This window comes from Nicotiana tomentosiformis, chromosome 2, assembly GCF_000390325.3.
Source record: "Nicotiana tomentosiformis chromosome 2, ASM39032v3, whole genome shotgun sequence".
Lineage (NCBI taxonomy): Eukaryota > Viridiplantae > Streptophyta > Magnoliopsida > Solanales > Solanaceae > Nicotiana > Nicotiana tomentosiformis.
Genome location: NC_090813.1, coordinates 90718603 through 90741784, shown reverse-complemented (window position 1 = coordinate 90741784; position 23182 = coordinate 90718603). Strand labels below are relative to the sequence as shown.

At 33.6% G+C, this 23182-nt stretch overlaps 2 protein-coding genes across 4 annotated transcripts; both read left to right on the top strand.

Moving 5' to 3' along the window:
- Positions 1-7371: 7371 nt before the first annotated feature.
- Positions 7372-10475, top strand: LOC104117763 (uncharacterized). Of its 2 annotated transcripts, none has more exons than XM_009628855.4 (2): positions 7372-7510; positions 9352-10475. In XM_009628855.4, the coding sequence occupies exon 2, from the start codon at positions 9412-9414 to the stop codon at positions 10216-10218; it is 807 nt and encodes a 268-aa protein (XP_009627150.1). In that variant the 5' UTR covers positions 7372-7510; positions 9352-9411; the 3' UTR covers positions 10219-10475. The 2 variants fall into 2 exon arrangements, with proteins under 2 accessions (XP_009627150.1, XP_009627149.1); XM_009628854.4 differs by having other exon boundaries at positions 7468-7608.
- A 7749-nt stretch (positions 10476-18224) lies between these two features.
- LOC104120659 (uncharacterized) lies at positions 18225-22523 on the top strand. 2 transcript variants are annotated; one of them, XM_009632462.4, is made up of 2 exons: positions 18225-18360; positions 19768-22523. In XM_009632462.4, the coding sequence occupies exon 2, from the start codon at positions 19790-19792 to the stop codon at positions 22007-22009; it is 2220 nt and encodes a 739-aa protein (XP_009630757.1). In that variant the 5' UTR covers positions 18225-18360; positions 19768-19789; the 3' UTR covers positions 22010-22523. The 2 variants fall into 2 exon arrangements, with proteins under 2 accessions (XP_009630757.1, XP_009630759.1); XM_009632464.4 differs by lacking the exon at positions 18225-18360 and adding an exon at positions 18441-18704.
- Positions 22524-23182: the final 659 nt, after the last annotated feature.

Sequence of the window (23182 nt, the reverse complement as noted above, 5' to 3'; positions counted from 1 at the left end):
TGAATTTTGATGGTGCTTTGAGTCTGAAAGAAAGAGCACAAAATTAATGAAAAGAGAAGAGAGGAAGTTGTGTCGTGTGGGGGAGAGCTAAGGAAGGAGAGAGTTTGTACGTACGTTTAGAGTTGAGATAGTGAGAGGGATATTGATGGATAAAGACATATCCAGAATTTAAACTTTTACGATTTTTAGTAGTGAACGTAACTCATTATATTTTTCAAGTTATAAGTTCATATTTACTAATATTTGTTACAATATTATTAAATATATATATATACATAAATTTATGTTACACGTCAAAAGATATCATAATAATGTTTGCATGATGAACGTGTGATTATCAGAATTAGACTGAACATCACTAATAATTAATCATTATGATATATGTAATGTAGCTAGCTAGCTAGCAGAAACAACGTACGTAACAACGTTACTAGTTTCCCATTATATGTAGTTTGGTGTGGTTGTGAGGAGTGTGGAAGCTTCCTCCTCTAGCATCAGTCACCCTCACACTCCAAAACCAAAACAAAATTATATTACACACATGAAGAAAGAAGAACCTCACACGTTGTGACTATATTATTAATTATTCCACGTCAATGTATAAGTTGGTCAATGTGTGATAATGGGTGGAGATAATTATTATACATGCGCTATTTAATATTTCAACACTATCAATTGTAGCAGTTAATTTGTCTTATTTTTTAGATTACAAAATTTAATATTTTAAACTCTATAATAAATAAACTAGTTACTTATAATAGATTATTTATCAATTTTCTTGCATGCGATGCTTCCCATATATATATATACTATACTCATATAGCTTCTTGGTAATTAATGACCTTAATTAGTTCGATATATATAGGACCAATTAAATTAAGAAATGATATCCACATGCATTAGGAAAAACTCAAAGTGCTTTGTTTTATTCACTTGTATTATTCATGAGTATCACGTTCACGAGATAACTATTTAGTTTTTGAGAAATAAGTTTACAAGAGTTGTATTGACAAGGCAAACAAATATAGTGATGAATTATAAGCAACATATATATATATATATATATATATATATATATATATATATATATATATATAATGTGGAGCATTCTGTTATGAAAATAATAATGTGGATGTTCATTTATTACTCCGCTATAGATAATCTTCGTGAAGAAGATTATCCGTTTGGTACTCTATTAAAGTTTATCTACAAGCAGCTGATGCAGGCAGGTTGCAAGCAACTCAATGAAATGATTTACAGCAGCTTCTTATTAAACAGGCAGGTTGCAAGCAGCTCATGCAGACAACTTACAAGCAGCTCAAGAAACGCCTCGCAGCAGCTTCCTTTCTTCTATAAATAGAGGAGTTTTCAGTTCATTATGTACATCAGTTTGAAGTTGAATAATATATCAGTTTCTCTCTATACTTGTCTTTACTTTACCATCTTTATTTTATAACACATTGATCATTCTTGTCCTTTTCACTTAATATTCCCTTCACGTGCCGGTTGCTTTTATGATCTTATTATCCTTTTACTTGATTTGTTTCCCTCAAATTTTACAGCAAGTGATTAGATTAGCATCTGTCAAAAATCATATATAATTAGCTTGTATCATATATCTCCATTTTTTTAAAAATTAGATATTACTAAAGGTAGCTCAATTACTAGGTCTCCTGGTGTTTACTTGCAACGGTAATGTATAACTTCGCGATCGTTTTAGCGAAAAATTATAACAAGTTGGGATTATATCTTAATTGAAATGTTATATTCATTGAGCAAGAAAACAAATACTAACAAGTATAGTATGTCTAGATATTATTGGAGAGAAGTAGATATTTTTGCCAACAAAAGACCTAATAAATCCTATATACCTAACATCCCAAGTAAATATATGAACCTCCAGCTCAAAAAATTAGGTATCAGTTTCTACCTGTCTATTTTAATTAGCGGCGAATATAGCTCTGCGACGACGGGTTCATAAGAACCTAGTGTGTATATATATATATATAAAACTGAGAGTCATGGGTTCGAGCCGAGAAAATAGTTTTTTGTATAAATACAGAGGAAAGTTGCGTACAATAGACCTTTGTGGTCCTGCACTTTAAATAATCTCGCGCATAGAGGGAGTTTAGTGCACTGAGTTGCCCTTTTGTGTGTGTGCAGAGGCGGATCCAGAATTTAAATCTTATGGGTTCAACTTTTAAAGTTATGGGTTCATATCTATTTTTTTGTAATTTTAATAAATTTTTACACATAAATTTTTACTCCGCGTAAAAAATTATGGGTTCAGTTGAACCCGGTGATACTACACTACATCCGCCACTGTGTGTGTATGAAAATTTACTAGAGTTTTACTAATTTGAATCCATAATTTTAAAAAGTACAATGAGTTTAATACTAAGAATTGTAAAGGTCGAATTCATCATTTTTTTTTAATCCATTAAGTTATATCTAAATTCACCTCTAATTTTAATAGTTCATTTTAGGAAATGCATGACACAACGTAACTACGCGGCAAATCGCAATTCCATTTGAATCTCGTTATTCTTACTCAATTCCCATTACATTATTTTTGGATTTAAGCACGCGAACAGATGTATGATCCTCAAATAATTGAACCTAAAAAGGAACAAGAAAAAGAAAAAAGAAATATCAATTGCAGGAGTAGTTTCCAATTCATATATATCTTCCTTTTCCTTCTGCCTTCAGTTTTCTAAAATATTGTCCACTTCCTAAAATAAAAAATTTAATATATTTTAAATGCCATATAACAAGTTTCATTTTTACTTTTTAAAGATGTCGAGCTCAGAATATATATGACATCATATAGCTTCTAACAAATATTGACTAGAATTCTTTGAACGCTTAATTTGAGTGGATACTTCAAATATTGACTAGTTTTGTCAATATATATATCATAAAGTAAAAGCGCAAGTTTCCCTATAATACGAGTATATTCTTTTACGTAGATTGGATACGAGATATTAATATTGATTTGAGACACAACTTTGGAGTTTCAATAGTCACTGATTGCTTTTTCAATAATTGATTTGAGGGGCCTAGCTCTCTGATTATGTCTATCTTAATGAAGGGTGGCAAAATTATATGGCACATTGATATAACTCTCTAAATAATATACAAATTCAGTTACAAGACTAATTTGCAGCTACAATTCATTGAACCAGCAACTAGACCACTGAGATACACATGTTTCTTTATAATTTGTCGTTTGAGCCCTGCCATGATTTCTTGATATGATCCCTTTCAAATTTTAGAAGTCTCTCAATGCATAGACGAAAACAATATTATGATGATAAATAACATTAATACCAAAAAATAAAAAGCATAATATAATTATATACGGTTAAAATCGGGCTCGCCCCTTGTGTGACTAATCGAGACAGGAATATGATAGGTTAAGGTTCGACCTCGAATTATATCGAACCGATGTGCGAGGTTGTATCGTTAAGTTCGAGACACCGGGACCAAACAAAGTCGAGGTCAGGCGAGATCGAGGGAAATTTGCCAAACCGAATAACAGAAGGACGAAATATTCGCGATCGGTTGTAGATCACAACGGAAATCTCGGCACGTATCAAGGATAGGCCAATTAATTAGCTAATCATGAGATTTCTTACCTCATATAGAATTGTATCAAGAGTATGACTCCCCTACTATATAAAGGGGTCTGATTATTTGTAAAATGCATCGCATTACGTAACATAAAACAATACACTGTCATTTTCTAGCTTTCATCATCTTGTTACTCTGTTCATACATTGGTTGAAACATCAGTTGGTTCAAGGGTGATCGAACTCGAGGGCCAATGCTGTTCGATTCGTGTGGTTTGCATTTATTTCTTTATTGTCAATTTCAATATTAATCTACTATTCTCTTAATTTGTATCACATATCCTTAAACCCACATATAAATTCAATTATTATCCGATTCGAATGGTAAATTAAACAATAACGACGACCCTTCCCTCTTCTACCACTCACCTAGCTACGTACCCATCCTCACAGATATTAATTTCAGGATAGAATATAATTATATATGTAAAAACTAATTAAAATTTTACAAGTTATGATGCCGTATTTTCAAAAGCTCGATAATTAATTCATTTACAAACTTTAATAATTGAAAATTTTAAGTTTTGAATCGGCTTCCTTCCCTTTGCACCAATAGTATTACTAGACTTTGACATTGTGCACTAACCCTTATTAGCACTCACTACGAAAGCTAGTGACCACAATGATATATATCTTTTTATCTATTAAGTTTTAAATTTTAGCTAAGCGCAATGGAAGAAAAGACAGCAATCCTCATCGACAGGATATATTGAAATACTTTGCGAAACTAACGATTCAATCTTAATTGTCCCTACATTTCTCTATATATCCATGCCTTTGATAAGACGTGTTCCACCAAAATAATGAACTTATTTTCCTTGCTAACTTTCCAGACTGGGAAAGCTACTTTTTCTTTTGAGGAAACTCAAGAATATAATCTACCTTTATATATATGTAGAAAAAAAGAAAAAGAAATAGGAAGTCGACAGAATTTTATTTTGGGAGACGAATAATGCTGAGAGCTACCTGGGTATACATTATCTTTTAGAGATCTTGCATGTGGGCTGTTCATTAGCTAGCAAATGGGGTCAATTTTCAAATATAACATGTATCCACATATTTGAAGGAAATCGGACCACAAAAATATTATTTTTACACCAACAAACAACAAAATCAGGGAGCAAATAAAAATTAATTAAAAGGGAAAAAATCTAATTTCAGCATTCAACTCTACTTCTAGGCCAATTCTTCTTTTAAAAAATTTTCCTCTAAGTCAGAGTTATTTGGAACCTCTATTGCACATCATATATAGTCAGATACTAAATAAATAAATAAAATTAAGATATGTGCAAACTAACTTGAATATCATTAAAAATTAAAAGGGTTTACTCCACCTTTTAATAAGTAATTTCGTGGCAGTCTACGTGTAAGCATAAAATCATTGACAGAGATTGAAGGTAGGAGATGAGAATAGTCAATTTCATGCTCCGTACAGCTCAATTGGTACAACTGAAGTACTAACATCTCTTTTTGAGCTTCTATTAATATTTATTTATGTAGTAATGTATTACACTCCAAATGGATCTAACTATTGCTTTCAGCAAGGACACGTCATCTTATAACTTTCGTGTCATTCTAAAATATTATCAATGCAAATACCAATAGAAGGTTCATGAACCACCTTTGGGATTCTTATAGCCTGTTTTGGCCTTGCAAAATCTAACTTATTTTGGGAAGTACGTTTTTTCAAAAGCACAAAAGCAATTTGTGTTTGATTAATTAATTTGAAAAATATTTTTGAGCAATAATTAGTGTTTTTAAAAACTGCTTCTAACAGTATTGTTCTCAAAATTGCTTTTTAAAAAAGTATTTTTAGAGAGAAGCTATTTTTTTCTACTTCTCTAAAACTGCTTCTTCATCTACTCAAAAGTACTTTTTTTTTCTTCTAAAAACTTGACCAAATACTTAAACTTTGAAAAAAAAAAATATTTTTGACTTTGGATTAATTTATTATTATTTAAAAGAAGAAAATTGCAGTAAATTGACTATTACTCCATATAAAATTAGTGTATTTATGATAAATCATTACAACATCAAACCTATTTTATCACAAAATTAAAATAAAAACAAACATCTCCCACATATACTATGATTGTACGCATTAGCAAATTAAACTTGCATATAAAAAAATAAAATCTAAATATAATTTTGTCAAGATAAGTGTAAGACATTTTTATATCTATAGTTTTTTGCAACTTTCTTCTTTTTCCTTCTATGGGTCTTGTAGAAGGAAAATCTCAAGGATTCCTCAAAATGGAAAAGGAAAAGAAATAAGTCTCAAAGGAGAATAATATGGTAGGTCATTTTATTTTTGAGTCAATTATACTTTTCAAACATACCACTGAAATGATTAATTAGTTTACTCCTCTCCTTCCATGTTGCCTTTCTGGTTTCCTAAGCTGGACTGTTTATCTTGGCCCATGACTGTAGAGAGGCAATTTAGATCAATAATTTCGTCGAAATAACAACAGGTAGCCACGTTAAAGGACTGTTATTTAAGAATTAGTCAATGTATTCTGAATTTCAGTCAGTTTAATTTTTCTAGGCACAAATATCCCGAAATGTCCTGATATTAAGATTTTTAGTTCTAATTTTCAGGACAAAATAAGTGTTGGTTAAGCTATAAATAGCAACCCTAAGATCACGATTTGTGCACTTTTGAGTGTTTGCGCACTTCCCCCAATAATTTCTCACAAGTGACTGAACAACAATAGCTTTCAAACAGATCACAAATTGATCGGCTCTATATTTATTTTTGTAACAATGACTCAATATGTTTTGAAATATTATTTTCACAAGCCTAATTTTGAGTTGGCTAAGAACTTGTTACAAAAAATAAGATCACAAAATGTGCATAATATCTCAAAACTTAAGATATGAAATGTAAAAGTTGAAATATTTTTCACATGACTTTACACCAACACATAAATTAACAAGCAATTCTACAAGGAAAATTAATTTACAGTATCAGCAAGTGTGATGGATCTAACTATAAGCTCCTACACATTGCGTAGCATTTCAGAGCCCAACATGAGACAAATGTAAGTCCTAACAGAAGTTAAAATGAGAGGTTGATTAGCTAACTTTTTCTACGTATTCTGTATTCTATAACTAATTTACTCATCTTGGCTGTCAATTCCCAAAGTCTAACACTAGATTGTTCCCACACTAATGAATAAAAGTTACAACTTTTTAATAATCTGCTAAATCCGTCCAAATTTAAACGGGTTAAGTGATGGCTAGTTTATTGATTTGATCTAACGTGTTAAACTCGGAAATGACCACCATTTGAAAATAAGATTATATAGTAGGAATGATGTAAACTAATAACTTAAGAAAAATATATTAATTCATTTATCTCGACTCAATTTGGATAACTTGAATATATTGGACGAGCCATATTTCATGGGCTAATTTTGCCATTCTTATTTGAAGAATTAACCCAAATAGCCGCCCACCCAACAACTTAAACTATAAATAGTCGGTCGAAGTATAATATATATATAATTTGTGTATTATGTATGTATAATCAACATATAATCTATGTATATGATTAGAAAAAGTAAACAATAAATATGATCGGCTATTTATGTAAAGAAGCGGTGTTGGCTATCTTTCAAAGCCTGTAACAGAATCGTACGGCGTCGTTTGTAATTCCACTATACGATAAACTGATAAAGAGGTATACACGACGTTGGATCTGATATGCTGGCGTCTGATGAAAAGAGAGCGCACAAATGGAAGAAAAAGAAAAGAAAAAAGGAGAGATAATTGAGACGTTCCCATATTTGTAAACGTGGGTAGGGCTGCTTCAACAGGCAACGGTCATTTTCGAGGGAGATAACATAACAAAAGAGAAGGCAGAAGAAGCTCTTGAGGTCATTTCCGTCTTTTCATAACTTCCTCCTCTTTCTCTCCGATCTCTCGCTGCCATTGCGATTTATGTTGATAACATGATAACCGATTTACGTTGATCGTAAGTCCTATTTTTTTTCATTTCCTTTTTAATCTATTTAATTAAATTTATACGCGTTGGATTGGATCTAATACTTTCTTTCTATGCTTTCTCTGCTGTTGAAATTTGATTTATTAGCCCAACTGAATGTGAATGTTGTTTCGATATCGTAGAGTTTTAATGTGGAATCAATTGAATTTCAAATATCCTATTGTGGTATAGTTGAGAGACTCTTATAGTGCTACTGGGTTCTTATCAGGGCGGTTCAACAGATCTCGGACGAAATCATATTCGGAGGCCCTTAATCCCAGTATAATTCCACTAGTGGGATCTAGTTTGTACGCAAACATGTTTCTGATAGACCCTCGGCTCCCTCCTTCCAAGAATTCCCCACCTTGCTCTTATTGTGACTCGAACTCACAACCTCTTGGTTGGAACTGGTGCTCACCACTAGAGCAATTCACTCTTGTCAAATATACTAATTAATGAGGAAAGAAAATTATCATAATTTATAAATTTACTGTATAAAATAACCTCGATCAAGTAACAAAAAATATACCGTAACACTTTTTTTATTCTAATTATTTATATAAATTATATAATATATAATAGTAACAATAATAATAAGAATTTAAAATAAATTTGGGGGCCTTCAAAATTTGGAGGCCTAAGGCAATGGCCTCACTACCCAAAGCCTTAGAGCCGCCCCTGGTTCTTATTATCTGTACTTCTTGATTGTGTTGAACACTTTAATGTGACCAAACCATGTGCAATCCCATGGTGTGCTCAGTCAAAAAAAGAAGTGCTTCTATGAGTGGAAAATGGGAATTATTTTTGTCATAATGTCCAATGAAGTGGGAGGAACCATGAGGTCTCGGGTTCAAATCTAAGTGGAGGCAAAACACTAGGTGATTTGTTTTCCATCTGTCTTAGTCTTGGTGGACAACATCACCTGGTACTGGTGGGAGGTACAGGTACCTGGTGGAATTAGTCGAGGTGCGCACAAACTAACCCAGATAAATCATTATAACAAATAATGCTAGCACAAGTTGTACCTGTATCCAAGTCGGTGAGAAGCCTATTTTCTCTCGGGGACTTATTTGTATTGCTTTCCCTTATCTATCATATCAAAGGACTATGCCTCAATCCAAAACTAGTTAGGATCAGTTAAACAAATCCTCTATATCCATTCTACTCCTTTCAGGGTTCAATAGTTATAGTTATAGGACTCACTATATTAGGATGGTTGTCAACCTACTACAATTATTCTCCTTTATCCAGGCTTAGGATCAGATATGCTTTTGTGAAGCCAACATAGACAGTTTCTGTTGTTTATTTTATATGCTTTTTTAAAACCTTATTACAGCATGTGACAGCAAATTAGCTTACATCTGCTGTTAGGAACTTATACCTACATATTATGTATTTCTATAATTAGTTTGGTACACAATATCTCATGTGGATTTTAACCCGCTGGGTTACAGCAGTTTAACCCGTTTCCGACCCGACTTTTAGCGGGTCATTTTGGGTTTAACCCATTATGACCCGTTATCTATTTTATCAATAACCCAACTCAATCAGATCTGGGTTGGGTTGGGCAGGTTGGGCCTATTTTTGCCACCCCTAGTACTAGGTACCATAATAGAAAAGAAATGGAGGGATATGTTTGTGTTGCGTAAACTATGAGTCTTTGTGCTCCCTTTTCTTGGCTCCAATATTTTGTAGCTTCTCCTTGTAATTTTTGTTTATGGCTTGACCTGACAGGAAGTGTTTTTGGAAGTCTTGGAATATTAAGCTCCTCAATATCAACCTTAGACCACCACTATGTGGAACTTTGCATCCAATTGTGTAGCTGGGAATATAGGGCTAAAGAATGACTCTCTGAAGCGTACTCAGCATTCAGCAGATTGCTCAGATGATGAAACATCTTCAATAACCAGCAGGGAGGAGGGACTTGAGTGCCCAATATGCTGGGAGTCTTTTAACATTGTTGAAAACGTACCCTATGTTCTATGGTGCGGCCATACACTTTGTAAAAACTGCATCTTAGGACTACAATGGGCTGTTGTGAAGTTCCCTACTTTGCCGCTCCAGCTTCCACTGTTTATAGCTTGTCCCTGGTGCAATATGTTATCCCTTCGTTTGGTTTATAGAGGGACCCTTAAGTTTCCTCGTAAGAACTTCTTTCTTCTCTGGATGCTTGAGAGCATGAATGGTGACAGAACAAAGTCTCATAATTCATCTTGTGGGGATCATCAAACAACAGCCTGGCCATCATGTACAAAATTCCTAGGAAGTACAGCAAGCCAGTCTAACCGACAGAGGGGACAGTATGTTCATCACCCAGAATCATCAGGCTCGAACCATGATCACAATTACATCAGTGGTTCTCTTGCTATTGAGAGACTTCATTCTTCTCTTCGCAAGTCTCTTGTTTTCTTCGTTCATTTGACAGCCAAGTTTCCTCTGGTGGTTGTATTTCTCCTGATCATCATGTATGCTATACCAGCCAGTGCAGCAATCTTGGCCTTGTACATGCTCATCACCGTTTTGTTTGCTCTCCCCTCTTTTCTAATTCTGTACTTTGCATATCCCAGTTTGGATTGGCTGGTTCGAGAAATCATCACCTGAAATGCTATTTTTGTTCTCTTGATCATGTGGGACCAAAAATTTGTGTTAGAAAGCAGCAATTCAGTTGAGTGCATCTTAATTGAATGCATAATTTGACGACATTTCTGGCATCAGTGCTCGTTGTAAATTCTTTGTTTCAAGTCATTTTGGCCAAGAATTATCTAATATCGTGGTTGGGTATGCCATTCGGTAACTGTCAGGTTGTAATGAAACAAATTGGTTCTAGTTATTGTTAATACAAGTAATTTTGACAAGGAGACCAGCTGTATTTCCACAGTATCTGTATCATCATTTGGTAACCACTGTCTGAAGATCTTGTGACTAGTTTTTGGCCAATATTGTCCCTTATCTTTGAGGGTAGGTCTATTTTGGTCTCTTAACTATAGCCCTGAGCATATTTAGTCCCTTAAGTATGCTAAAGTGAAGCACCTTTAGTCTCAATGACACAATGTGTTAAAAAACCAACAGTGTTATCCAACTCTGATTCATGAAGCAAATCTTCTGTTCTGAAGCAAAAGGTTTCCTCTCCTTTTATTGGATAACGCAAATTATCACTTTAATTCCTCATTTTTAGATAATGTATTCTATAATTTTGACCTTAAAATATCCCCTTATGTGCCAGTTTTCAATGAGAAAATGACATTGTATAGCCGTGTTGTAATATATATATATATATATATATATATATATATATATATATATATATATATATATATATATATATATTGTATGTTAATATATAAATTTTATATACTTTTTTCGCTACCAGATGTAAATAATTTCTGGCACGGGCTAAAAGTGATAATACAACTTGGTTATTGATTTGCTTCAATAATATGCCTAGAAGTGATCTTGGCAGCTCTATTTCTTTTTTCAAATTTTAACTTTTCTTTTTGGAAAAATCAACCGAAATTTTTAAATGTATATATATACAAATTTTATACATTTTTTCGGCTATTATTTTTGCAGCGGCTATACAATGTCATTTTCTCATTGAAAACTGGCACAGAAGAGGATATTTTCAAGGTCCAAATTTTAGAAGACATTATCTAAAAATGAGGAATTAAAGTGATAATTTGTGTTATCCAATAAAAGGAGAGGAAACGTTTTGCTTCAGAGCAGGAGATTTGCTTCATGAATCAGAGTTGGGTAACACCGTTAGTTTTTGAACATATTGTGTCGCTGAGACTAAAGGAGCTTCACTTTAGCATACTTAAGGGACTAAATAGTTCAGGATTATATTTGAGGGACCAAAATAGACCTACCCTCAAAGATAAGGGACAATATTCGTAAAAAAACTCGTTTTTTCTTATCCAAAAAAAAAGGATCTTGTGCCTGTGCTTTTGAACGTATACTCAAATGGATGCCCAATTGCTATCCTGAGTTTCTTTCTGTTATGCATCTCATTCTCATCTTTGTTTGTATAAATAACCAAATTACATGGTCTTTTCTTGCCTTTGATTTGGACATAAGGAGCCACTGAAAGATCTTCAACTGCACAACCCATCCAGTTTAGCTGGATAGTCATGGAAATGTGGTGGCTCAACGGTGTTAATCAAGATTATAAGTAAACAGTTACCTCGATTTTCCTAAGTAACCACAAGCAGGGGCGGAATCAGGATTTAAATTCTATGCGGTTCGGCCTTTATGATTTTTAGCATGGAACTCATTATATTTTAAAGTTATGAGTTCAAATCTACTATTTGTTATTGTTGCGACAAGATTCTACTCCTATTTATGGTTGAGAATTCTGTAATCTCTGTAGCAGTTAAGAATTAAAGTGATATACATGTTACTTAATCATGGTTAAGTGATTAATGTGTATGAAAGACACATTTTATATTTATTGAAGTTTTTAGTGTTTAGGAGTGGATTCGCTTGGGAAAAGATACCGTAGAAAACAAAATGTATCATTGGCGAAGCTTTTCAATCCCAAATAAACAGCTTCAGGTTGATTCCCAGAACGGTGAAATATTCTTACTACGATTAAATCTTCGATTGCGTTTCTCGAAAGTTCATTCAAAAACAAAATTCTCATTATGGCAGACTATACGCTCAACGCGTTTTACAAAAAGGGGATATAATTTTTCTTTTACTCTCTATTGTACTTCTACGTCATGCGCGCTCTTACCATCAGGGGTCATTTGGTATGAGGTATAAGTAGATATAGTGTTGGTATAAATTTTTAATATCACTTTAATACTTTGTTTGGTTAGCAAACTTAGTATAAGTTATTCCAAGATTAAAATTAGTACCGAGATAACTTATACCTTGTAGGGGGTGAGGTAATTAGTGTCGAGATAACTTATATCTTCTTCTTACAGATTATGCAATTATCATTTTTAATACAACATACCAAATAGTGGATAAAAAATAATACCAGGATAACTAATCTCGGCATAACTACTCTCAGCATAACTTATTCCAGCATAATTTATCCCAGCATAAACCGTATTCAAACCAAACGACTCCTTAATACTTTGTTTGGTTAGCAAACCTGATATAAGTTAGCCCGGGATTAAAATTAGTACCGGGATAACTTATAACTTGTAGGGGTAGGGTAATTAGTGTCGGGATAACTTATACTTTCTTCTTAGAAATTATGCAATTATCATTTTTAATACAACATACCAAACAGTTGACAAAAAACAATATCAGGATAACTAATCTCAGCATAACTAATCACAGCATAACTTATCCCAGCGTAAGTCGTATTCAAACCAAACGACTCCTTGCTTGTGTAATTTCTCAAGTGTAACAAAAAATAATTTTGAACCATAATCAAAGGTAAAAGAATAAATAGGGATCCCTTTAACAAAATATTTTGATACGTAAAATTCACTCAATTAATGCTGGAATTTTATTAAAGTGAAGGACAAATACAAAAACGTGCTGCTGACCATAAAGTTATAAATCATGACCCAAAAATATGATGAAAGATAAAATTAAAATATATTATACAGTAAATTGATAAATTTGGAGCTTTCCTATTAAAAAATAAAGGGTCTCTTGGTGCACGATTAAAAACCAGAAAATTAAAATATTTTAGTACGAGGGTAAGAATTTTATTTATTAAGTCTGTTTGTTTTTTGAAAATTGTCATGCATTTTTTTTTTCAAATGTCATAAATCAACTTAAAAATTGTAAAATAAAAAAATAGTTATTATGTTAGGACTTAGGAGTCTGAACCCTGAACTTGACACCCATGATTTGTTTTATCTCAAAATATATTATTTCCCCAAATGAGATAGTTCCTAATATCACTAGGAGCGAGTTGATGAAGTGATCTCGAGAATGGATCAAGAAAATTTTGATGCTCCTCCAACCAATCCTACGCGAACCGGTTATAGGTATTTGAATCTAGCCTTGCGGTTGGGGCTGCCGAGCCCAATAAAACAGGCTCTCAAAAGAGAGCTTTCTCACCCGGCTCAACAATAAAAATCCTGGGGGAGGACCCTACTGGGACCATGACCATCCAAAATACTACTCTCCTCCATTTAGTTTATGTAAATCTATTTTCTTTTTTGTCCGTTCCAAAAATAATAACTTCTTTCTAAATTTGAAAACAATTTAGCTTAAACTTATAATTCTATCCTTAATGAGAAGCTTTTATAACCACACAAATACTCTGAGCCACATTTTGACTTGTTTAAAACCACAAATTCTAAAAGTCTTCATTCTTTTCTTAAATTATGTGCTCAGTCAAACATGTTCACATAAATTAAAACTGAGGGAGTAATTGTTATAAACCTGTGTTCCTAAATAATTTCTGCAAAAAATAAAACAAACAGAAGCAGAAATAGAATAGAAATAAAATAAATAAAGTTCTGAGCCCAACAAAAAACTGTGTTTCTTTAAGGAATTTAATCCCCTTACTGTTGCCCAAGGTTGTTGGATTAATTCCTCCCAATATAGAATGGAACAACTATTCTGTAATACCGGTAATGAAAATTATAGAATTTCGTCGGACTCAACAAACGGTAGTAAACCACACTGATGCTTACGTTTTGCTTGTTGGAAAACAATGCAGAAATGCAGAAGAGAGAGGGGAGAGTATGCAGATTTCGGTGCTGAAAAATGAGGCAAAACCTTTGAATTTATAGCCAAACAATCTGGGTTGAATAGGTGCGAAGGTACATATTCATATGAGGTACCATTTCGGCAGAAGTCTTGTCGCGAATTTTTAACTCAAAACGACTCTACGAAAAATATTAGAAAAGAAATATATAAAGAAAAACGAAAAATAAATTTGGTCCAAAATATTATCAATCATATCAATTGACCGATTTCGAATCCGAATCACCGAGCGAGTGAGCGACGGCGCGAGGCACCACTTCTTCTTAACTCTTTAAGAGCTAGAAAATGTGCTTATGTATATAAGTACAAAGATTTTTTTTGCATTTTTCGACGAGGGATAAAATGCATTAGTAAAGGAAACAACTTCAAACTTTTCATTTCCCTTCAATTTTTTCCCTCCAATTTTCCATTCAAACCTCTTATCTTATTAGATAAAAACCCAACACTAGTATGGTTTTAGATGGAGCATTTTGCAATTATTTTATGGATGAAAGCATGAAGTATCAGTTTCATATCCTTATCAATGAAATTATAATAACTTGGGACCAGATGGCTGTTGAATATTGGTAGTACAGCACATAGATGGCTAATCAATTTTTGTCTATTTTGGATGAGATCATTTAACAATTCCCTGCTTTTTAATACATATAATCATGTCTTTGCCAAAGAAGGGCATAGCACTAATTGAGAGTATTCATTGTGGGTCTAGGAATTGAAAACTAAGGCTATATATGTGCTCAGCAAAAGGAAATTACCCATTTTGTAGGTTCGCCTGTTAGTTAGGCCCTGAGACTTTTTCCCCACATTGCTTTTGTCAGGGGGTTAACAAATAAATGTGATTAGAGATCTCAACTCTTAAAGCAAAGCTTATAATAAATAATATAAGACTCGTAATAGCATATGCCTTTGTGCAAGGGGAATCCAAGGAGTTCTTTTCGGCTACTCAACAAAATACTTCCATGCTTCCTAAAGTCATAGGAGTCACAACCTATATCTAAAGGTGTATTTATGTACATGCGGATCTAGGATTTAAATTTTTTGGGTTCAGATTCGTAATTCTATCACATCTTTTCTAATTTAATGGGTTTAAAATTTATTATTTGTATATATTTTAATAATTTTTTTGAGCAGAAATACAAGGTATGAGCGAAAACTATAGATTCAGTTGAATACATAACTTCTACACTAGATACACCTTCGATTCATTATTTGATATTTAATGGATTCCATTAATTTTAAGTTAATATATAATAATAATAATAATAATAATAATTGAATTCATATTCGCATATTTATAAATATTTAATATATTTTGTAATGTACGTATATAAAAAAATTTAACAAAAATATTAAGTTTAAGTGAACTCACCTATTACGTTGTGAATCTGCTAGTGCCTGACAAGTAAGACTTGCTTAGTTGGTAAAAATACCTTCACCCACGACCGTTAGATCTTGGGTTCGAGTCACGCGGAGAAAAGTGTAAAAATACTATATATCCTCTTAATTCGGGAAGTTTTTTTTAAAAAAAATAAAAAATAAAAAATCTGCCAGTGCCCCCAACTTTTTGTTGGGGTGGGCCGGTGGGGTGAGAGAGAATAATTCTCTTGTTCGAAATTTCCAAGAAGGTGCCATGTCATCCTCCGTTTTTTTTTCTTATTAGTCGTTATACTATAACTTGCATAATATTTTCAATCTCTATCGTTTCTTTTCACTTTGAAGTGTTTCAATTATTTGACATATTCGAAAATAATATTATTGTATTGAATTTGTACTACTTTCAATAATTCATATTCATTTAACTATTATACAAGTTTTAGATTTTAATGTGATGTTTTATCTATGAAATTAACGTTGTAATCGTTCCTTTAATGAGAGATCTTTTTTTTTTGGGGGGGGGGGGATATTTTTGTTTTAATCACATGCCGTCATGTTTAGTCAAACATGGTATGATCTTGATTCAGATCTAAATTATAAATTTGCTATAATGTTGAATTAAAGCCTTTGGCTTGCAATATGAGGACAAACTATAATAGTACTCCCTCCGGTGTATTTTTTTGGTTGTTTTCACATATATTAAGAAATTCACTTTTTAACATTAATTAGCAATAAAATTGATCATATTAACTTTTACTATCTCTTCACATAAACACTCATAACACATATTCCAACATTATTTACTCCAAGGGCAGTGTAGAAAAAAATAATTAATTCATTCTTAAAATCTGAAAAAATTACTTATTTTGAATCATAAAAAAAGCGAAAAAATTACTTATTATGGACCGGGAGAGTATTACATTGTTTAAAGAATACCTTGCACCACAAAACTGAATCGGGTAACATACTTTATTTTAAATTTCTTTTCCCATTTTTTCTAGTTTAATTAATAGGGATTATCCAACTTCCAAGGTAGTCGTTCACCATATTGACTTTGGATAGTTGGGGTGGGTGAGTTAAGTTTGGTACACTAATCAATATGACTTTATTTCACATTAGTAATTACGGATTCGGGAAGATTTAGTAACTTTGACTTAAATTTTATATTTGTTTTAAAATTTTATTTAATAAGTATTTATTTAGAACCTAATAAACAAAAAAAATATGATTCAGAATCTATAAACTAAAAATTCTGGCTCGTCTCAGCTCCGTTTGAATTTCACAAAATGGGACATGAAAATAATTTAAGGGTGGATGAGTTATTTAAATGTAATATTATTAAAATTGCATTATTCTTTGATTATTTTTAGTTTCTTATAGCTTATAAAAATTTGGAGAGATGTTTTGCCAGATAATGAAGAAGAATCGTCAAATAAGATAGGGAGCTCCTTATTTTGTCCTAACAGTTCAACTAGGGTCCATGGTATCCTCTGCACCAATTAATTTTTTTTTTTTTTTGGCTCTAATTAACTTATATATAACAAGGGTAAAGCAAGGAGCGGCTCAAACAAAAAGAAAGATATTGAATTGGAGTTTTATGTGACTTTATACATTTTAGATAGCTAACCACTTGGCAAATACCTTGATTGGTCCAATTATTGTCACAACTTTTAGGTACTCTTAATTTTCAAGCTAAATTCTATTTTTTTTTATAACAGTGATGGTTGAGTTAACTTGCATACAATTTAATTATTTTATCTCGTACATATTAACTCTTATAGTATTATATATAAGTATTGAGTAATTTTTCCTTTAATGTCTTGACAAATGTGAAAAAATTATATCTCAAATTTTATCCCTACTAGAATTTAAACTCTAATTTTGTGGAGAACGAGGGAACTCTTATTGTCTTTGGCAGACTTGTATATTTTTGTAAATAATACGAGAAGTTTTCATTCATTTCATTGATCGATAGATTACACTAAAAGAATAGTGAATTATCAAAAGAATATAAGTAGAACTATAATGTTTCATGTTCTGTGTTCGATTGGACTTTCTTCTTTTGGTGGTAAGTACGTTAAAAAAAGAAGAAGTGAATTTCCATTAATTGGATATATTACTATTACGTAAGTTACGCGGTATATTGAGGAGAAAAGGACCTTTTTTCCTTCTTTTTTTGTTTGTTTGGGCAGGTCATGAATTCAACGTTTGTGTTTGCCCCTTCACACTTAAAAGGCTACAAACTAGGGGTGCATGGATCATGTTGGTTCGAATTTTATTAAAATCAAACTAAATTAATTATATCAGTTTGGATTGGTTCGATTTTGTCGGATTTTTTGAGTTTTTTAGATTTTTTGTTATATAAATATTATTTCAATCTTATATTATTAAGGTTATAGATAAAATATTAATAAATGAACCAAATCAAATCAAATCTAATCGATTTTTTTAATCAATTTGATTTGACTTTTGAATTTAGTACGATTTTCCGTTTCGATTTGTACACCCTAGCTACAACTATAACAAACAACCCTTTATCAACACGCTTCTTGTAACAAAAATCCATGCTAATTAAAAGGGCCTCTTTTTGAGAAAAATCCAGAAGCAAAGTTTGGACGTCGCTTGCACGATCGCTGCTGCTGTTACTCTTGCTCTATTAAACATAAATAAAAGGGCGTCGCTAGATAACAGGTGAATTTTTCTTTCTTTTTCGATCCATTTCATCTTTTCTGTTATTTGTTTATTATACCCGTTTCCTTTACTTTGAGATTAAGCTTCGAACTTCTACCATTTTTTAATCGGCAAAACCGCGTATTCTTCAGTTTCGCTTTGTTCGTCATTTATTATAGCCACCTTTGAAGAGGCCTTTTTTTGTTTGTAATTCTTTGGGGGTTTTATATTGGATTTCGCTTCTTTATCCGCTTTTTGGGATTGGTGAATTCAGGCGCTTGTGTTTCTTTTGGGTTCTCGGAATACTGTTTTCTGTACCTCCGTTCAATAGCTTTGTTATAGCTGCTTGTCGGTTTTCACAAGAGGTAGCTTATTTAATCTTTCCTCTTCTTTTTTTTTTTTTGTTATTTATCTGAATTGTATTTTCTAGTAAGTCAAATCCATTAACGGTTGATACTGAATGGATATGTGATATTTCGTGATTGAAAAAAATTAGGGATACTGTTTTCTTAGTAGAGATCGTTATCATTAGTAGAGATGCTTTTTTCTTCTTCTTTTTTGAATAGTTTTGTATGAATTTATATACTGAATCATCTTTTTTTTTTGTCTGGATCTTACCAATGTTATTAGTCCAGTATTAGGGTCTTTTGGCTGGCAGTGTGTGTTTCACAATTAGGTGGTACTTTAATTCCTGCTGGATAGACAAGCTTGGTGGAATGTGTTTGTCTTCTCCAGTAGCCGTGATTAGATATGGATGTAGCTGTGATTAGATATGGATTGTACCTAATATTTTAGATTAAGACTTTCGAGCTTTTCTTCTTCTTCTTTTTTTTCATCAACAGAAAAGGAAAAGGAAAAGTTATCATCAATATCCAGAGAACAAGTAGATTGATAAGTGCGATTACCTTCCTGCTTCCTGGCTTTTTGGGCCTTTCCTCCATTTAAGATAGAGAAATTATTAGAGAGGAAACATATAAGTTTCTCGCTTGTTTCTTTTTGTGATGAACCATACTTTGGAACTTGAAACGCCCTATATTAAGGTTTGTCATTCCCATATATTTCTCATTCTGGCAGTAGACTAGCAATTTCTTCCTAGTTAAACCTAGCGGAAAATGTAACGTTTAATTTCGATAGATCATGGCCCCATAATCTTGTCTGTTACAATCTTGTAGCAATTGAAGACTCAAGCTTATCACTGAGTTTTTGGTCATGACCCCATATATTTCTCACTTTGAGGACTTCCTATTCCAAATTATCCAAATAATAGTTTGAGTGCACTTCTTGAATTTTGTAATCCAATGCTTTAGTATGTTTGAAATTATTTTTCCTGCTCTTAATCAGGGGTTTAACTTTTGTGTAGTCCATGATGTATTTTACAGCTAACCTAATGTATTTTTTCTTCATGTTTACATCTGTTCATGGTTCCAGGGTTTTGGAATTTTGAACTTTGATGGCTGAGGATAATATCGATGAGCTTGTGAGTCCAGTAACTAGTGTGAAGAATGACTCTGCGGCTGAAGATAACATCGATGAACGTGTGAGTCCGGTAACTACTGTGAACAATGACTCTGTGGCTGAGGATAACACCGATGACCTAGTGACTCCAGTAACTAGTGTGAAGTATGACTCTGCTGAAAATAAGCCAGATAAAATACGCACAAGAAAATCAAGTTCTTTGAGTAATGGACACAGGGTTCTTCCCTGCTATCGCAAATCCTCCTCTACTTCATCTTATGATGGAGGCAATACAAGAAGACAATCCACTGGGAAGTTGGATTCTCCTGACAGCGGGCAAGATGTTCTTCCTCATTATATGAGAGCTTCTACTGGTTCTTGCCATGACTTCTGTAAATATGGCAGGAAACATTCCTCTGAAGCAAAGCCATGGCATCCTCTATCAAAAAGAAAGAACAAACTTCTTGCTGATGAGCAGAGTCCTACACAGACAATGGTGGGAGAGGCAAAGAAGGGGACTGCGGTCAAGCAAAAGCCTTCCACTACTACAGGAAGTATAGTGGGAGAGAAAAAGAAGATGACTGGAGCTGCGCAAAAGCCTTCCACCCCTCCAGGGAGTATGCTGGGAGAGGCAAAGGAGGGGACAGTGGTCAAACAAAATTTTTCCACTACTTCGGGGAGTACCCTGGGACAGGCGGCCAAAAGAACTTCAGTCAAGCAAAAGCCTTCCACTCCTCCAGGGTGTATGCTGGAAGAGGGAAAGAAGGTGGGACTGGAGAGTATATTGGGAGATGGAAAAAATGTGGCTGTGGTTGAACAAAAGCTTTTTTCTCCTCCAGGGAGCATGCTGGGAGGGGGAGATGAAGTGACTGTGGTCAATCAAGAGCCTTCTCCTCCTCCGGAGAGTGTGATGGGAGAGGAAAAGAAGGTAACCATGCTTGAGCAAATTCCTTCAGCTTCTCCGGAGAGTATGCTGGAAGAGGGAGAGAAGGTGACTCTGGTTGAGCAAAAGCTTTCTACTCCTCCAGGGGTTATGTTGGAAGAGGGAATGAAGGCGACTGCAGTAAATCAAAAGCCTTCCGCTCCGCCAGGGAGTATGCTTGGACAGGGAAAGAAGTTGAATGTGGTGAATCGAAGGACTTCTTCCAAGGTTCACTCTCTTGAACCCTCTGAAATAATAAAGAAAAAAGCACCGCTGCCACCAAAGAGTATTCACTCTGTGAAACTGGATTCGTCAAGTAACAAGACACCAAAGACAGAAAAGAAAATGAAATACATTTTGGCAAAGCATTCTCCTCTTGGGCAGATAAAGCTTAAAATGGTAAAATCTTCATCTAAGATCTTAGGTGTAGATGCAGGAGGCAGAAAAGAAGATGATATCAATTCTAGAAAACAAATAATTGTGTCCAAAGTATCTGCAGAAAACTCTTTGAAGACCCCAACTGTTTCATGTTCTCCAAAATCTTCCTCTGTTAAACCTTTGATCTTGAGAGCAAGAAACAATAAAAGCTTAAAACTGCTGGCTCCCCTGAAGGACCAGAACAAGACGCGGAGAGATGGAACCAACAAACTGAATCCTGAAAAGGTTCCTGAGAAAACTTTGCATGTTACCAAGGTGAAGGCATCACTGAAGTCTTCATCTCAGTCGCAATCACGTTCGTTGTCTAATGAAAAAGATAAAAAGAAAGCTGTTGAGTCTGCAGACAGTGCATCAGATAAATACATCTCTAGCAGCAAAAAGCTGCTAAACATAGCAGAAGCAGAAACTGTCGGGAAAAATCAGAAAAAGATATTAAGAAAAGGCAAGGCAGGCGTTTCTAATGATTCCAATCCTTCAGTGGTGAAACTGAAATTCAGGAGGGGTAAGGTAGTTGATCTCCAGCAAGAAACCAGCAGCCCTAGGAGGCTGATATTTAGATGGGGACGACATATGGGGGAAAGCCAGGACAGCAAGGGTGATATAAGAAGGAGAATCTTAAAAAAGAAAGGAGTTGATGCTGACAAAAATAGTACCATCTTAAGCTCTGGAAAAATTATTTTGAGGCATCAGGATGTGCAGGAAAAAAAAGATGTGCAGGGTTTGTTGAATAATGTGATTGAAGAGACGGCGAGTAAGCTTGTTGAAACCAGGAAGAGCAAAGTTAAAGCTTTGGTGGGAGCTTTTGAGACGGTAATTTCCCGCCAAGATAAACCTTCTACAGTCACAGTTTCTTGATTTCAACAAAAATAGAATTTTATAACACATAGGAGCAATTGCAAATATAGTGGATGACAGAGTTTTTCTGACCTGGTTTGAGTGAATTTCTCCGTTTCTTATTCTGACTCTTCTTCTTAACGGTTTCTTGATGGGTTGCCGGTTCTGTTCTCATGATTGAATAAATTCAGCTTCTTCTGGATGCATCTACTTTGAATTGGGAGATAAAATCATGCAACATTATAGTTTCTTTTTCGCTTATGGAGGCTGAGATAGTGTTGTTAAATCTGTGGATGTGTGGGTATACTATATTTCAATGTTGGGCTGGCTGCTCATTGAACATATATTGCTGTTGGACTTATTTTACGTGGGATTTGTTCATACTTTCTGTCGAATAAGTGTATGAAGAAGACAGAGGCATGTCAAATTACTATGCAAAGAGAGTTTTGGCTGTGGTACTGGTTTGGCATTGTGCTTGTATATTGTTTGCTATAGCCGTTCGTTTCTTGACTTCAAATATACTGTTGTTTTTTCATCCTGCCATTTCTCCTTTCCATATCAGTATTTATGCTTGAATCCTTTGAGTAGGCACATTACTAGATAGAAATGACTGGATTTATTGGATTTGAAACTGACACCGAATTGGTTAAATTGTCACTACAAAGGGATGTATACTACTTGTTAGCAAACAAATGAGTTTTGACTGCGGATGTAAAACTGCCTTCCTGATAATTTCAAGCTGAGTAGAATGCTATCTGATGAAGTGTATATGGTCTCAAATTTGAAATTATTCAAACGTGCCAATGGATCGACTAGCAAAGTGGTTTGTTATTAGCAAGTGACAAAGAGTTGCTATCAAATTTCACTTTGGGAAATTCAGATATTTATGCTCCATCTCCGCGACCTGTCTATTGGACTAAAAAACTTAACTTCGAACCAAAATAAACCAATTTGACATTCAATTCAAGGGTTGACGACTTGACGGAGTTGCCAACTTGCTATCATACTTTGCTATCAAGGGTTGGTTCGGTTTTTATTAAAATTAAACCAAACCAACTATATAGGTTTGGTTTGGATTGGTTCGATTTTGTCGGATTTTTCGGGATTTTCGGATTTTTTTGTTACATGAATAATATGTCAATCTTACTTTGTTAAATTTTTGATAATTAATACATGTTAAAAATTGAAAAAATT

Bases quoted from the DNA above. Each gene is read 5' to 3' on its own strand.
- LOC104117763 (XM_009628855.4), top strand. From the start codon at position 9,412: ATGTGGAACTTTGCATCCAATTGTGTAGCTGGGAATATAGGGCTAAAG.
- LOC104120659 (XM_009632462.4), top strand. From the start codon at position 19,790: ATGGCTGAGGATAATATCGATGAGCTTGTGAGTCCAGTAACTAGTGTG.